A 15,384-nucleotide genomic window follows, 5' to 3' on the forward strand; every position below is an offset into this window, starting at 1 on the left:
GCCACTCCAGTGAATGGATCTGCATCCAGTTCTCCAGTAATCCAATAACTAGACAATTAAATGTATTGACACCTGAAGTTGGAATAACATCCCAGGGACCACAAGTCCCACTGAGACGTCTTTATGTAGTTATTAATCATTATATAATTTAGTGCATAGTAAGAAATTACAACAGATCATAGCTTGATTGTTAGGTTTAACACACAGTAAAAGTACTGTAGAAGATACTCTAAGTTGAAAACGTTCTGGCTAATTTTTGTTCTGCCTTTTGGGGTAAGGTACGGAGACAGTTTGTACATTACACCTGTTTGACTGTGATACTGTAGGCATTCTGATGCCTTTTTGTTTGGTTTAAAAATTCACATGAGTTTTCAGATTCATGTTTAATCCATGAACCACCAGCATTTGTATATTTTTGTAAGACTCTTTTACTCAGGGACAACAGTTTTAAAGTAGCTACAGAGATGATCAGATGACAGTTCCCACAGCTGAATCTCTAAGATCACATCAATGGAAAAAGAACATGTGTTTGTCCTGAGGCAAATGGCAGTAGCCAAAGCCAAAAATATGATAACTTATCTATCCCATAAACATATATTTAATTTCAAACACAAGGTTGAACCACCTTATAAAAATACTTTTTTATAAAAAATTTTGTTTCTGCCTAATTGAGTACATACATTAAAGCCTATAATTTAAATATCTGTACTACAAAACCTCTTGATTATCTATACTTAATATCTGTTTGTAGTAATGATATTGCACATAATAATGTTACAATTTTGAATTTCATGGGAAAAGATTTATTCATGATTATTTGTGACTCCAAATGTCAGATTTCTCATCAGTGTTTGAATATACTATATTTTCAAAAAATATATTGTTTTAATTTTTGCTAGTAATCAGTTATTCCAAATATCTTGAGTAAATACCAGTGGGTTAGTCATCAGTATAGAATTTATACTATCCTCATACAGTCCTTGTAAGAAATGTTGGTACTCTTATATAGGCGAACAAACATTTTCCTTTTTTTCAGTCATTTTTGTCCTTTCTTCTGCTGCAAGTGTGGGAACTATGATCCCAAAGATGTTATCAGAGCAAACGTCTGCACATCATATCTTTGTATAAGCAAACTTCTAGCTTTTTCACAATGCAATAAATAGTAACAACCTGTAAATCAAAATAAATGATAAATAATATATTCAAATGTGCAATAAAAATAAAAACCTTTTAATATTCCTAAAAGGAATCCTAGGATAATGCGAAGATTCATGTGCATTTATAATTGCATTTGTTAATACAGTAAAAAATAAAAGAGTACTGTATATACTTTTATTGACTTGGTATTAAGTATAACAATACAGCAGAAATTTTAAATTATTGTAATATTATTTAATCTTTTTGCTTACAATTCTCAAAAATTCCCCTCCACCAATATAATAAATAGTTTGAAGATTAAGCCCTTCAAACACATAACACTTCTGTGATTATCCCAATGCCAAATTCATTAATCTGGCCAGCCAAGAATTTAACTAATTTATTTATTCTTTTGTTATTAAATCTAAAGATTTACTGTGTTGTGTTCACCTCAAGAAGAAAGACCTGTTACAGATGTTTCACTTAACTTTAAATGGGGCGACTGTATGTCCCTATTGCTCAAAAACACAAACACAAAAAAAAACTTTTAATGTGGAGAAAAGTTACGAACCAGGAATATGCTGTTTATTTTCTTTTTTGCAACTATGTCCACACTTCCATTTTTAAATATGAACCATGCTGCTAAGTGAAAAAGTTGCTTGTTGTCTCCAGATTTTCTGATATTTCACTGTAGGGTTTCCCCTACAGTTGAATTTTTGATCCAGTTTGTCAAACAATCAGCAAAAGAATTCTCAATCCCCTTTTGAAAGTTGTTTTTTCCAAGCCTTTACTTCTTGGCAAATCTTGAGATATTGAGAAAGGATGTGTTTTGTCCCAAACACTTCAGGACAGTAGTGAAATGAGGAGAATGAGCCTTAACAAGAACATAGGGTTTTTTACAAAGTTTTTTGTGGCAGGGTGATCTTTGAGGGGAAAATTAGAACAACTGTTATAACTGTTAAAGGCCTCTATCATTTATAAATTGACACACTCAGTGATAATGAGTTAATAAATGAGATTACTGGCAATAGGTTAAAACGCATAGCCTCATATGAGTGTGTTTGGTGCATAAAGGGCCTCACAGTGTGAGCTGGGGCATTTGATAGCAGTCTAGGGTGTATTGTAAGGACCTGAAGAACCTCAGAAAGCCTCCTGCAAATTCTATTATTATTATTGCGAGTTTTGTAATGTGTCCAGATCCCTAGAACCAACTTATTTAAGAATGGGGTCTGTGGTACTTTGATTCACATACTGTAACAATTGCAAATTACATTGCCACAACCTGATGAGATATTCCTATGCATTTAAAGCACAAAACTACTGCCGAGCACAAAACCACCGTCAAGTAACAAGTTTGTTGTCTTTTATTGACAGGCAGATCAGGTTTTTTTTAATTTAATCCGGACCTGCGCCCTACTTAAAATGACATGGATCTCTGTTTTGTGGAAGGAATTAGTCTGTCATACATCATCACCCCCCTAAAAGTTCCAAATTACTGTACATTCCTTAGTTATTGTCATCAATGGTGTGTGAAGTAACTTAACCCACTCCAAAATCACTTTAACACAGCTTTTATTTTTTTCTTATTACTATATCGTATGTTGTTCCTATATAGTGATGTTTTTTATATCTTTTTTTCCCCACTACACTATCAGCATCCAATCTAAAACCTTCCCATTTTTGCAATGCTGAATGTAACTAAAACAGTGCAAAATCACCAATCTTTTAATCATCAGTTAAATTATTACATATTCAGTAGTTTGTGTATGATACACTTTTGTAAAAGCACCTACCAGGTGTTATTATTAGGCTGTAAATATGTTTTCAAGGAAATTTAGAAAGAAAAGCTTTACTGTTTTGACACATTTGTTTATTTTCAATTATACTGAACCAGAGCTAATGGGTGAGATGTTTCTGTACATTTGGACATTTTTACTTGTAGAATTGTCTTTTTTATATAAATCTCTTGAAACCCCAGGGGTTAGTAGCATTTAATTACTTGCTAAACTAATGTATGATTAATTCCTTTACATTTCACTGAAGAACAATTTTACCTTTCCCATCCCAGAGTGTGCGTGTCCCATCTTTACCACAACTGGAAATGTTGGAGCTGTGATCTGAAACAGAAAAACAAAAAATTGTTTATACTCCATGGGAATGTTCCCATGTTAATACTTTCTTTAAATGCTCAAGTGGTGGTGGCTACTCATTACTGAAGAATGTTTAAACTGTAGTAATACACTCAAACAAATCACCTGCTCATAAGAAATGTCGGTAATTGGCACACCTTTTAATAAGGGATTACTTTAACCTGTTGTTGAAGTTGCAAATTTAGACTGTGGTCTTGTACAAATGTATTAGTCTATGGGTGGAATTAAGCTAAAATAGTAAAAGTACACATTAATAATTTTAGGAATGAGTCATAAAAGTTCAGCCCACACTTAAAACAAGGCAGAATTTCTTTCTCTATATCTGGTTTCGAGAGAAGCTTTTTTTCCTGCTTACAAAGTGGACTGTACTGGGTGAGCCTAGCAGTTTCCAGCTTCCAAGTAACCTTGTTAACTTTCCAAAACATTGCCAGTGCAAGAATAAGTACTGTACCAAGTGCAGTGCCACAAGCTGTAAAAATATTGACTGCACTTCCATTACACTCCTGTTTGTTTTAAATCGCTTGGTGTTTTACTGAAACCAGCTTACCACCCTTTGGAGCTTAATGTACTTTTTGACCTTTAAATAACGTGAAATGTGAAAAATGCTGGATATGTATTTTGTAACACAAAAGAATATCCCAAAACAAAAAAGATACAGTTAATCTTGTTTTTTCACGCACAATATGGCCTCTTTGAAGGAGGAGTCTACAGGACCATACAACAGAGTTATCCCTGGAAGGCTTCCATAGGAGGTGGCCATTTTGGTTCCAATGTACTGTAGTAATCACCTACTGTAGCCAAAATGGCAACTGACAGTCTAATAATAATAATTAAGTACAGGTGTTGGCTGGGATAATCAAGGTGGAGCTATAAAGTATATCCCCTATATATAGTATATATAATAATGTCTACAAAAACAATGCAATTTCATACTATTCAGTGGTAATGCACACTGAAAAAAACACTGTAAAAATTCAGCAAAATATTGAAAACATAAAAATGCTTTTTCCTATTTTTAATACTATTACTATAGGTACTAGTTGCAATTTAGCCTGATAAAATGTTATTTTTAAAAAGCTTATACTTTTTAAAAAAATGTTTGACTGAGCTGTGGCTGTACCTTGTAAGATTTATTTCTTTCTTTCTTCTTTAGAAGACTGATGAAATGTTTAATCCCATAAATCCAGCTAATCATCAGATGTACAAGTGGAAAAAACAGTACGTAACCTTTATTTATATAGCTGAATAAATGGTCCAAATATAAATGTTGCTCAAAAGAGCAAAAATGCTTTTATGTACCTCTCCACCTAAGAATGTATTCTTTGGCAGAAAAGAAAACATAAGTAAAGTAGAAACCACAATAAAATTCTTTTCTTTTTATCAATAAACCACGATTCCAGTCAACCTTTGAAAACAAACAGATTCAATATCTGTTGCTCCAAGTGGCAGAGAATGTTGTAGGAAGTAAATAATTTCCCAGCCAAAACCAGGCAATTCCATTCTTTGAAAGCCTGTTCCGAAACACAGGAGTTCTGATGCACTGCCCACTCTGTCTGCCAACTTTCCTGTCATGGATTTTCACATCAAAGTGGTCGGCCTGTCCTAACAAAACCAGTCCTAATTCTGGATACATCTCAACTGAAAAGGAAATTCACTTCTAAGGAAATGCTTTCCATATTAAAGAAAGACAAGCTAGCAAAGTAAAGGTTAGTAAATATTTCATTAGTATTAGCAATTTTTAAATTTCTTATTTTGGGTTTAGTTTTCACAAATGGGCAGTTATTTCAGTGTATAGCGTATTATAGTGTATTATGGAATATAGAATACAGCAGAATTTGCAATATACACAATAAAGACTTTTTAATGATTTGTGTTAGGGTCATATGCCAAAGTTAGGTTCAGTCAATGCCTGAGTTTCCTGATTTTATATCCACCAATAATTGTTTGCTTTCATCTTAGTAACACTTCAGCTTAAACCTTTTCACACTCTCAGTTCTATATCTTATATTTCAGAACTCTTTTTAAATCCATTTTAAAAACAGTTGTGGAATATTCTCGCTGTTAATTCTTTACATATAAAAGACACTCAAAGACACATGGTCTATTAAAACAAACAGGTAAACACAAATGCAAACTATTGTACTTTTTATCATGACCCAAGTCTTCATAGTTGTCAAGATATCTTTTATACCTGTACATTACATTATAATAACATCAACAAATTATTAATTATGTTTTTTTTGTGTTAAAGTTAATTCTGAAATTAATTCAAAATACAATGAAACTTGGATTGGTTACATCAAAGTAAGAACACTGACAAAAAGACTTAGTTTGAATAGTTATCATCATATATAAACACAAAAGACAGTGAATATTTATGCAATCAACATATTTTAGGTGTTGATTTTTCTCTGTATTTTTTAATTAAATTCTCTTACTGATAAGTACGTTTCAGCATTCAAGTTTTATTTAAAAGCATTCACACTGAAAAATTGTGTACAGTATGTAGTTCATTGTTTTAAAGCTTGCTGTAAAGTAGCTATTAATGGTTGTTATATATACAGTATACTCCACAAACTGAAAGCAAAAAACAATTAGATAATATCAAAGAAAATGGAAAATGTGTAAATACAAATATTTAACCCTTTATTGTTAAAGGCCTTGATTAATTTAGGTGAACACAATTACCTCAATGAGACACAAAATTAAGCCACCTCTGACTACTGTACAGTATGTGCTTAAATAGTGGTTCTCATGATTTTAGAATTAATATACCTACTGTATCTCTAAGTCCCTCAGTTAGGTACTGAATGTCAACCAAAGAGTCAATCATGATGACCAAGAGACTTTATAAAACAACTCAGGGATATCAAGCTGTATAAAGGAACGGATCAGGAGAAGTACAGTATGTACTGTATGACCGTTCAAAAAATCTCAATATCTCCATCAGAATGGAGTGAAAGGCAAGAGAATGGAGTGAAATGAATGAACAGAAAGGCACACAGACACTGTTTAGATCAGGATGTCCCTCTAAACTGAACAGATGGGCAAGGAGGAAACTGGTTAGGGATGCCACTTTGAGGCCAATGGTGACTTTGGTATGGAGTGGCTGAGAAGACAGAAAACGGCCATAGGTCAATAATATAGAAAATGTGCTAAAATAGAACTAAAACAAAATCTGCATGGGGAATGCAACAAAGCACCTACTCAGAAAAGACCAAATTTGACACAAACCCAACATAGTGCATTACTTAGTCCATGCTGTCAAACATGGTGATGACAGCATTATGTTATACTGTAGTTCTGCTTCTGGTCAGCAAGGATTGGGAAGCTTGTCAAGAAGTGACATATTGTTGTTTGTATTGTTTGAAGAATAAGAAAGTGAATGTCCCTGAGTGACCCAGTTTAAGTCCTGACATGAAATCCAATTACGAGTGTGTGGCAAGAGTTTAAAACTGCTGTGCATAAGCCATTTCCAAGCAACTTGAAATATGCTGAACAAACCTGCCAAGAAGAATGGGCAGAAACTGCACCCGACCGGTGTACAAAGATGGTGGAGACTGCAACTCCCATTGCTGACATAACTGCTTTCTTCAAAATACTGAGCTCACAGATCTGAATACGTATGCAATTAACTTAAATCAATTACATTTATTTTCTTTAGTTTTTACGAACATTAACTGTAGCTTATTTTACCGTCTGTAGTCTTCAGTTTGAGCATTCAGGTTTTGAATAAAATATTACTTTTAAAATACAAAGGTGGGGGGTATCATAGTTTGCATTTCCCAGCAGGGTTTAACTATTCAGAAGGCTTAAGTACTGTATGTGCCTAGCTGTGTGTTTGCTAACAGTCAAGTGAAAACAGGGCAAAACACAGGTGATCAAAGAGTGTTCTGAATTATTTACTCTGGTTAATTAAATACATGGTAAATCATTAAAGACCACCATATTAATTAACTTTTAACAGTGACTGGCCATTCCTAGGCAACCTAGGAGGTTGTTAGGCATCCTCCATTGGTATGAATCATAAAATACAGGATAGGAACTAGAGAGGACAGAGAAAAGACAAGGAAAGAAGGAAGCTAAACAGCGTGAAAGCTCCTTTTTTAATCTCAACAGGAATCAGGTTTTTGCTAGTTAGTAGGAACTTCATTATAAAATAGCTTGCTGTCTTACTTTTTTCATTAGACATAGTTGCAATTGAGTTTAATTTCTACTGTAGTGCCTAAGAACTGTTTTTAGAATTTGATCTCAGCCCAGTAAACAAAAGCTTCTTCCAACTGGTTAGTGAAACTTTTGGCACTTATTGTAAGTGTGTATTGCAGGAAGGTTTGGATCCCACACTAAATAACCTCTGGGCAGAACTGACAGAGAATATTGTGGCAAATACTCGCAGAGAAGACATTGTGATGATGCTATACTGTAGAAACTGATAAACTTCATTATTAAAGGTGCAATACACAATAATAAAAAGACAAAGAACTGAATAATAATAATGTGAACTTGTGAAAATCAATATCTTTTTTTATGTACTGTACATGTGAATTTGTTAAGATTTTATTATAATAATTAGATATTATACAGAAAATCATTAATTAATCATTAACCGGTATAACAGTAATAGGGAAGGAATACCTCACTGTGCATAAACTTCTCTTATTTATTTCCAGTAATTTGTATTATATACTGTACAGTGCTATGAGAAAATCAGCCTCATGATCCCTTTAACAAACTGAATCTATCAGACCCTATCAGACGTGCAGATGTGTAGTCATACAGGGATGAAACAAGGGCATCATTCACACAAGTCAGCATGACTCAATTATACTGCACACTGCACCTCGTAAGATGGAAGTGTGAAATTCCTACTGTCTCAGGCAATATGGGACTAAAGCAGCTGTCAAACTGCTGCACATACAGAGGATATTTAACTAAGTGTATGAACTTGTAGATGGTATTTTTATAACCATCAAAATGTTTCCAGGTTTCTCAAATACCATAGATCTAATACTGTATGTACTGTATTTCATCGATCTAATATGTACTGTATTTCAAACTGTGTATTCGTTTGAAATAGCCTTTGATTACAGTATCTAAGAACAATGCCAAAAGCAAGTGTACTTTTCTAAAATTTTTCCACAGTACACATCTATAATGCTGTAGGTAAACTGTATGTCAGGAACAGTTCTTTCCAGGCCCTATGCAGACGACACGATCCGGTTGGTTTAGACACAGTAGGGAGAAAATCATGCAGGAGAAGGGTATGGAGACAGGGGGGCATGTCCAAGGTGAGCAGGTGTCCGGGGGAAGTGAGTCCGGGGTGAACAATCAAAGACGAAATCCAAAACAGTAGAGTAGTCCAATGCCAGACGATCCATCTGAAGGAATTAAAAACCAGGAGCCGGGTCGGGACCGCCGGGAAACCATAATGGAGCCAGACGCAGCAGGACCCCGGGTTCTCACGAAACGGGATTCAATGAGCTTTTAAAGGGGAACGGAAATCAGAAACAGGTGCAGGTAATGGGGCAGAACAAGGAAGGGCTGGAGCGCCCTTAAGAGGAGGAGTAGCGATCGTGACAGTGTATTTGTATAAAGTGCCAAGGCTATTTACATGTATAGAACCGATTTACTATGGATTTTGTCTTAATCTTGCATGATTGTTTTCTAGATTTAAATTAATTTTTATATATATATAGCAGGTACTGTAGACATGATCTACTGTATAGAACAAAGTGTATCCCAACCACAAAGACCTGGAATTCATTTCGAAACACTGTATATTGTGTAATTCACCCTGAGGAAACATTGCCTGAAATGAATTTTCAATTTTGTCAATTATATTCTCACCATCTGACCAAATATTGTTGCAAAAGCCTTACTTATTTAGTCTATGAAATAAGTAATGGTTTTTAGATATGAATTAACTGTGGTTTCAACACAGACTACAAAAATGATAAAAGTGCATTCTTCATTTCAAGGATTTTGGAAAAATAACTTGAGAAGATCAGTTGCTGTTTTTATCAGTTTGAGTTAATTTAAATTATAATTCTTTTTATAATAAATTACAAAAACAATGTTTATAATACAAGGTATACACAGTATATATATTTCCAATAGCAGGTAAACTCTACCCTTTGAAGAACTTTTTTTAACTTTTCCTGGAAGAATGTTGTTACGCAAGACACACTTAGTGTATGGCACCCACAGTGTCTGCTCTCTGCAGAGGAATTTCTCAGTACATTAAACAAGTTAGGCTGTTTTGGATTATTCAGTACACAAGTGTTTTATTCATTGAAGATCAACTACTCGCATGAACATAATGTTGAAAGGATAAAAGACATATTTAAAAAAGAAGGGACTTTAAGAAGTCAGTTTTAAAGACTCTGTATAAATTTCAGTATTGTTTCAGTTAAGGGAGTGTATTTCTTTTCCTACTGTATCAATGTAATTTTGTACAATTCAATCAGTCGTTTTTGTGTTGCCTACTTTTATGTATTTGCATTTGAAAACTAATGAGTGATAAGTAATCATTAGCTCGTGAAAAATATTTTTGAGTGTTTTGATTCATTTTGATTTATTTTCATCAATAGAATTCATTTAGTTAAATATTAAGATTCAATCACTTTTAGTATTTACAGTTGATGCTATTACAGACTATATCTTAGGACTGGTTTACTGTAGGTAACCTGAATGATCTGTTTTGTTTTTCTAGAAGTGGTTTTATTTCACTGATAAACAGCAGGAAGTAGAAATTTGTCATGTGTACAGAGTGCCTAGAGCACTGCTGTGAGATCACATTACACTGACAAATACACAAGCCATCTGAGAAGATGCTATTCATCTGCATTCTGAAAAGCATGGTGTTGACCATTTTAGGAATTAAATGGTATAATCATATCATGTATGCTTGATCCATACAATGAAAGTTATCGCCAAAATACACTACATCTATGAAACAGAACTGTTTCTTCATTGCCTTCATTGCCTTTCTAACCAATGTGATTCATACTATTATCCATGGAAATTAATTAAAAAGTACCAACATATTGTCATATTAATTTATACCAGTAAGTTAGTATCTATTGCATACATTCCACGGCTAAGAGCCGTATGCCAATAATCTATGTCAGCATAAATGGATGGAACTTTTTGGAGTCTGGAATTTTTGGCTTTTTGGATTTCTGTTTCCTTTTGAAACAGAGAGAGAGTAAAATACAGTATTTGTTTAAAACACATGAGACTGAAATTATTTACAGAGATCAGCAACGCTAAATCAAGTACATTTCAGTTTTTAAAGAAGTACATTTAAGTTTTTAAAGTTAAGGGTGTCTTGGCATAGTTGGCATACTGTAGATGAACAGAAAATAAAATGAAAAAGTAAAGGTAAATGTTAGGACCAAATCTGTGGAGGAAAGTTCCTGAGTCCCATTTTAAGGTATAATATAGTAATAATAGCGATTTAAAATTCAAACAAGGCATATTTGAGGCACCAAATGTAACAGGCTGTAACTGAAATGCATTATTATTAGGTGTATACACTGCAAAATAAATACTGTATACTTCATAAGGTTTAGAATTAGCAATAATAAAACCTTAATAAAAAAAGATTATTTGGATGGATGGAGAAAACATTAATAGATGTACAAAAAGAAAAAAAAAGTTATCTACATTGCTTTCCTATTCAATTAAATGGTTTAATTATGACAGGAAGATGCCAATTAAATGCATTTAACACATATGCAGGCAATGTTAAGAAACAAACTTTTTGGATGGTTGCAATTATATAATGCCCAAATAAAAACAAAATAGTCTCTCATTACTGACTTCTCAGAATGCATTGAACTGCATTATAAAATTAAGACCTTTTGTACCATTTCAAATGTAATAACTGTAGCAGGCTTAAGGATATGTGGTTAAATTTATTTTAAAATTTATGAGGCGGAGGAGTGGCACTGTGGCTAAGGATCTGCGCCTGTGGCTGGAAGGTTGCCAGTTCAAATCCCACAGCCAGCAGAGGAATCCTACTTCACTGGGCCCTGGGCAAGGCTCTTAACCCCAACTGCTCCAGCGGCGCTGTACATTGGCTGACCCTGCACTCTGACCCCAAGCTTGTATGCCTGTGTGTCCCATGGAGAGCAAGCTATGGTATGTGAAAAGATGAATTCCTAATGCAAGAAATTGTATATGGCTAATAAAGTGATCTTCTCTTATAAATTTTCTAGTAGCAATATCATTCTATTAATTGGTTTGGGACAGGGGGAAAATGTGAAAGACAGATGTTTTATGTTTTCATAATTTTATGACCAAATTATGCACTTAAAGTTACAAATTGGTATTTGAAGAGGACTGGACACTGTCAGACAGACTATTTACACATTGTCAACTTCATGCACTGCTGTTCCCCTATGAGAAAACATGAAATATTTTCTACGAAGTGCAATATGTTCAATATCACCTCCCTTGCAACCACATCTTTTGTCTTCTTTAAGTCTTCAATAACTTACAGTATATGACTGGCAGCAAAAACAAGTATCATGGACAAACTGATGACCATGAAGCTATGAAGTATTAAAATATGTGACAGAATTCAAACCATTAACCTGTAGAGTTAATGTTCCTAAGTGGTAAGCATGTCAAATTTCAATGTTGGATTAAAAAAAGGTAAAAAATATTAAAACAACCAATATATATTTTACGTCAGTACCATGCAAATGTGCTATACATCACACATATAAAAATAGATGCATATACTGTATGTAGTATATAGAAAAGACATGTTTAAAGGAATGCAGGATACCATGCTGCTGATAACTATTTGAAACTGTATGAACCACAACCCATATGAGTCAAAATCTGTACTTGAAAAAGTACCTCCAAGTTCAAATCAGCAAGGCGTTTCTGGCAAATGCATTATCTACCATAATTTTAGCCACATTAGTTAATTTATAACAAAATGAACACCTCCTGAATCCAAACTAGGATAATAGCTTAATTGGAGAGAAAACTAATTTCACTCAAAGTATATTACTATTTACAACAGACAAAAATACTTAAAACACCTTGTCTCAATACCAAAAAAGTGTCAACGAATCCAAAGACATGATATACAAAGCCAAAACTACAGACTGCATAGAAAGGAGAACTTTGTAGACAATCTGTGGTCTGTTAGACATTAGGTTTAGATGGACATGGTATTTAGAAACAAAATATTTGATTTCAACCACATTGTCTTACATCCTCTATGAACAATATGTGAAAATGAAGTTGGTAGAATCCTGTCTGTTAAAAAACCTATGACCTTATGAAATTATTAGTGAGAGTCAATCACTTAGTAAAATGACAAGATGAGAAGTATGTAAACTAATTTTTACACAGAACAATCTGTCCTTAAAACCCACATTATTGTATACAGAAAGCACTTAATCATTGACTTGTTTTGTCTATTATTCACAATCACAATAAAAAATAACAAAAGATTAACTTGGCTATAGATATATCAAACTACTTTACAAGCTGTATTACCAAAAGAGAGTGATTCTGATTTTCAATAAAGCCTCACGCTACAAAAACACCAACAGCTTGCAGGGTGTTTTCCTTTGTTAGTCTCTAATGTGTTTTTCATTTAAAAATGCTAATGCTGAGATTAACAAATATAACTTTTCATCAGTCAATTTGTCAGCTTAAACCACAAGCAGATGGCTGGGTCCCTTGTTTGCTGGAAATCTGGCTGGCATCATTAGTTTGTTTACACCCCAATTTATTTTGTGATCAACACCCACTCATCCTGTTATAACATGAAATTATTTAGAAAGTTTTTAAACCCTGAAAGCCAAAGAAAACAATGCCTCCTGTACGTGACAACCAATGCAAAAATGTAATCTCACTTGGCAAGGAACACTTTGCTTCTTTAACAAGAAACTTGCAGCATGTACTTCTTACTAAACACAAGTACTGAAGATATAAAGACTTTGATCAATATATTTAATCTATTTACCTCAGAAAGATTCAACATTTTTTTAGAGACCATATGTGTGGAGAAATGGGCACTGATTTACATATGATTTATTGCAGTTTGGAAATACTGTATGTGGTAATCTGTGTTGGCCTATACACTACATTAGGTATTTTTCTGCCTCAATCCTGAGACCTTCTGTTACTCTCTGATGAATCTCAGTTAATATTATCAAGTTTTACCAAGCAGGTTTTCTTAGCAGGGTTGACTGCAGCAAAGAAGACTACTTTTGAGGAGTTAGACAGAGGTGGATATTTCCTTATTTTTGGTCAAGATATTTTAATTATATATTTTGCTTCTAGGAAGGTCCACAGCTCAGCTCCACTCAGCCTCTGCTATGACATTTGACAGCTCAGACGACATGATTGTGTCATTTTGTGATTTTGTGTTCTTTGTCTAAGGATGCGTCTCACTCCATTTTTCTTTTTCTTTCAACATAATGTACATTATGTATTACGGGAATAATTTGGTCCATTTGGTTCTGTAATTGCTTCTGTATTTTCCCACTGTGGGATTGGTGTTTTAAAAAAATAAAAACATGTTCAAAAAGAAAAGAATTTATCTAACCACCAAAACCTTACAGATTTTTGATTTTACAAGAAACTGAAACTTGTGATTAAATTATATACTAAACTTTAAAACAAATTTATCTACTGTTCACTAATTACTATAACAATTTTACAGAATTATAAGGAGAGTGACCATTCCTTTTTAGTAGTGGGCATAGTGACATTTTACTAAAGAGACATTACATGATAGGTAACTCTTTATGCTGCATAATACATGGCCTTAATAGGCCTGATCAACAAAGGGTCTGCTAGTATATGGGTTGCCAGACATTGCAAGATATATATCTGTGATGCATGCTTCATGCCTAGTCACATGTGTTTATCTACTGTAGATGCAACACAACATCCCACAAATGTTTAATTAGTCTGCTGAGGAGGGTTTCCAAGGCATAATTGCCACATTCTCTTCTCATGAGAAAGCTGTTTTTATATGAGCAACAAGAGGATGTGCATTGTCCTGCTGGAATGTTGTTAAGGCAGGATGACTCCACAGGACAGGCATCAAGTGCTGTCCCAGGACTTGGTCTGAACACTCTAGCCAGTCAGCAACAGTGTGATGACTTAATCTAGCCTCCTACATACCGATGGCGTGAAATCATTGCTCTCTTGATAAGGAATTCATACTGGTTCCTTTCTGTGTTTTTCTTTCTTGATTTTCACCAGGCTTGACTTTCAACATGCTAAATCACCTCATCATCTGTGTCTAATCCACTCTCTCACTAATGAGGTGATTTACTGCTTATGCAACAGTCAAAGTTAATTGAGTGTATCACGGTCAGTCATGAATGATCAATTAATCAAAATGATGTCAAAACCATTTAGTCGATTTCCATAGCCAGTATTCTTCATTTTCAAAGTACTTGCAACTAATTTATGGATGTAAAGAAGAAGAGCTTTGTGTTAAAATATCACATTCCATAACCAAATGGATATATATTAAATCAATTCCTTGCTATCACAAAATAACAAAAGAATAATCACAAAAATCCACCTGTTCCATTAAAATTAAGTGATGTTATTATATTTTTAAAGTTACCTTTGAATATAGATTATGTTAAAAAGCAAGGGGGAATACATCATTCCCGACACTAAGGGGTACTATTGTTAATACAGACATCATAATCATTCAGTTGTTCTTTCTAGTAATAACCACTTTAGCTCATATTCACCAGTAACAAATCTGTGCCACAAAAATATTTTTATTTTAACTGAAACTCTTTTCCACATTTAACCCTACTATTCTCAAAATGTCAGAATACAAGCTTCTCAAAATCTTACAAAAAACATGGCAAGGGATAACATTCTGTACCTCATTAAGAACAAGAGAAATAAAATTTAATACCTCAGTGGCTAGACCATTAACTCTACCACTTCAACATGAAAGCAGAAATTCCACAGGCTAAACCAAATTACAGAGCCAAATGGTGAGTTTAACAAGAAGAAAACCCACCAGGTTTAAAAGCAAAAACTGGATCAGTCTGTATTCTCTGAAAGAAAAAAACAGGTGCTAATTAGT

At 33.8% G+C, this 15,384-nt stretch overlaps 1 protein-coding gene across 2 annotated transcripts in view; it reads right to left on the reverse strand.

Moving 5' to 3' along the window:
• Window positions 1-15,384, reverse strand: part of syn3 (synapsin III) — a 165,744-nt gene that overhangs the window by 24,128 nt on the left and 126,232 nt on the right. For both annotated transcript variants that reach the window (XM_015352966.2, XM_015352967.2), the window contains exon 7: window positions 3,192-3,254. In XM_015352966.2, the coding sequence (XP_015208452.1) occupies window positions 3,192-3,254 (63 nt within the window). The remainder of the gene's footprint in view (window positions 1-3,191; window positions 3,255-15,384) is intronic.

This window comes from Lepisosteus oculatus, chromosome 7, assembly GCF_040954835.1.
Source record: "Lepisosteus oculatus isolate fLepOcu1 chromosome 7, fLepOcu1.hap2, whole genome shotgun sequence".
NCBI classification, from domain to species: domain Eukaryota; kingdom Metazoa; phylum Chordata; class Actinopteri; order Semionotiformes; family Lepisosteidae; genus Lepisosteus; species Lepisosteus oculatus.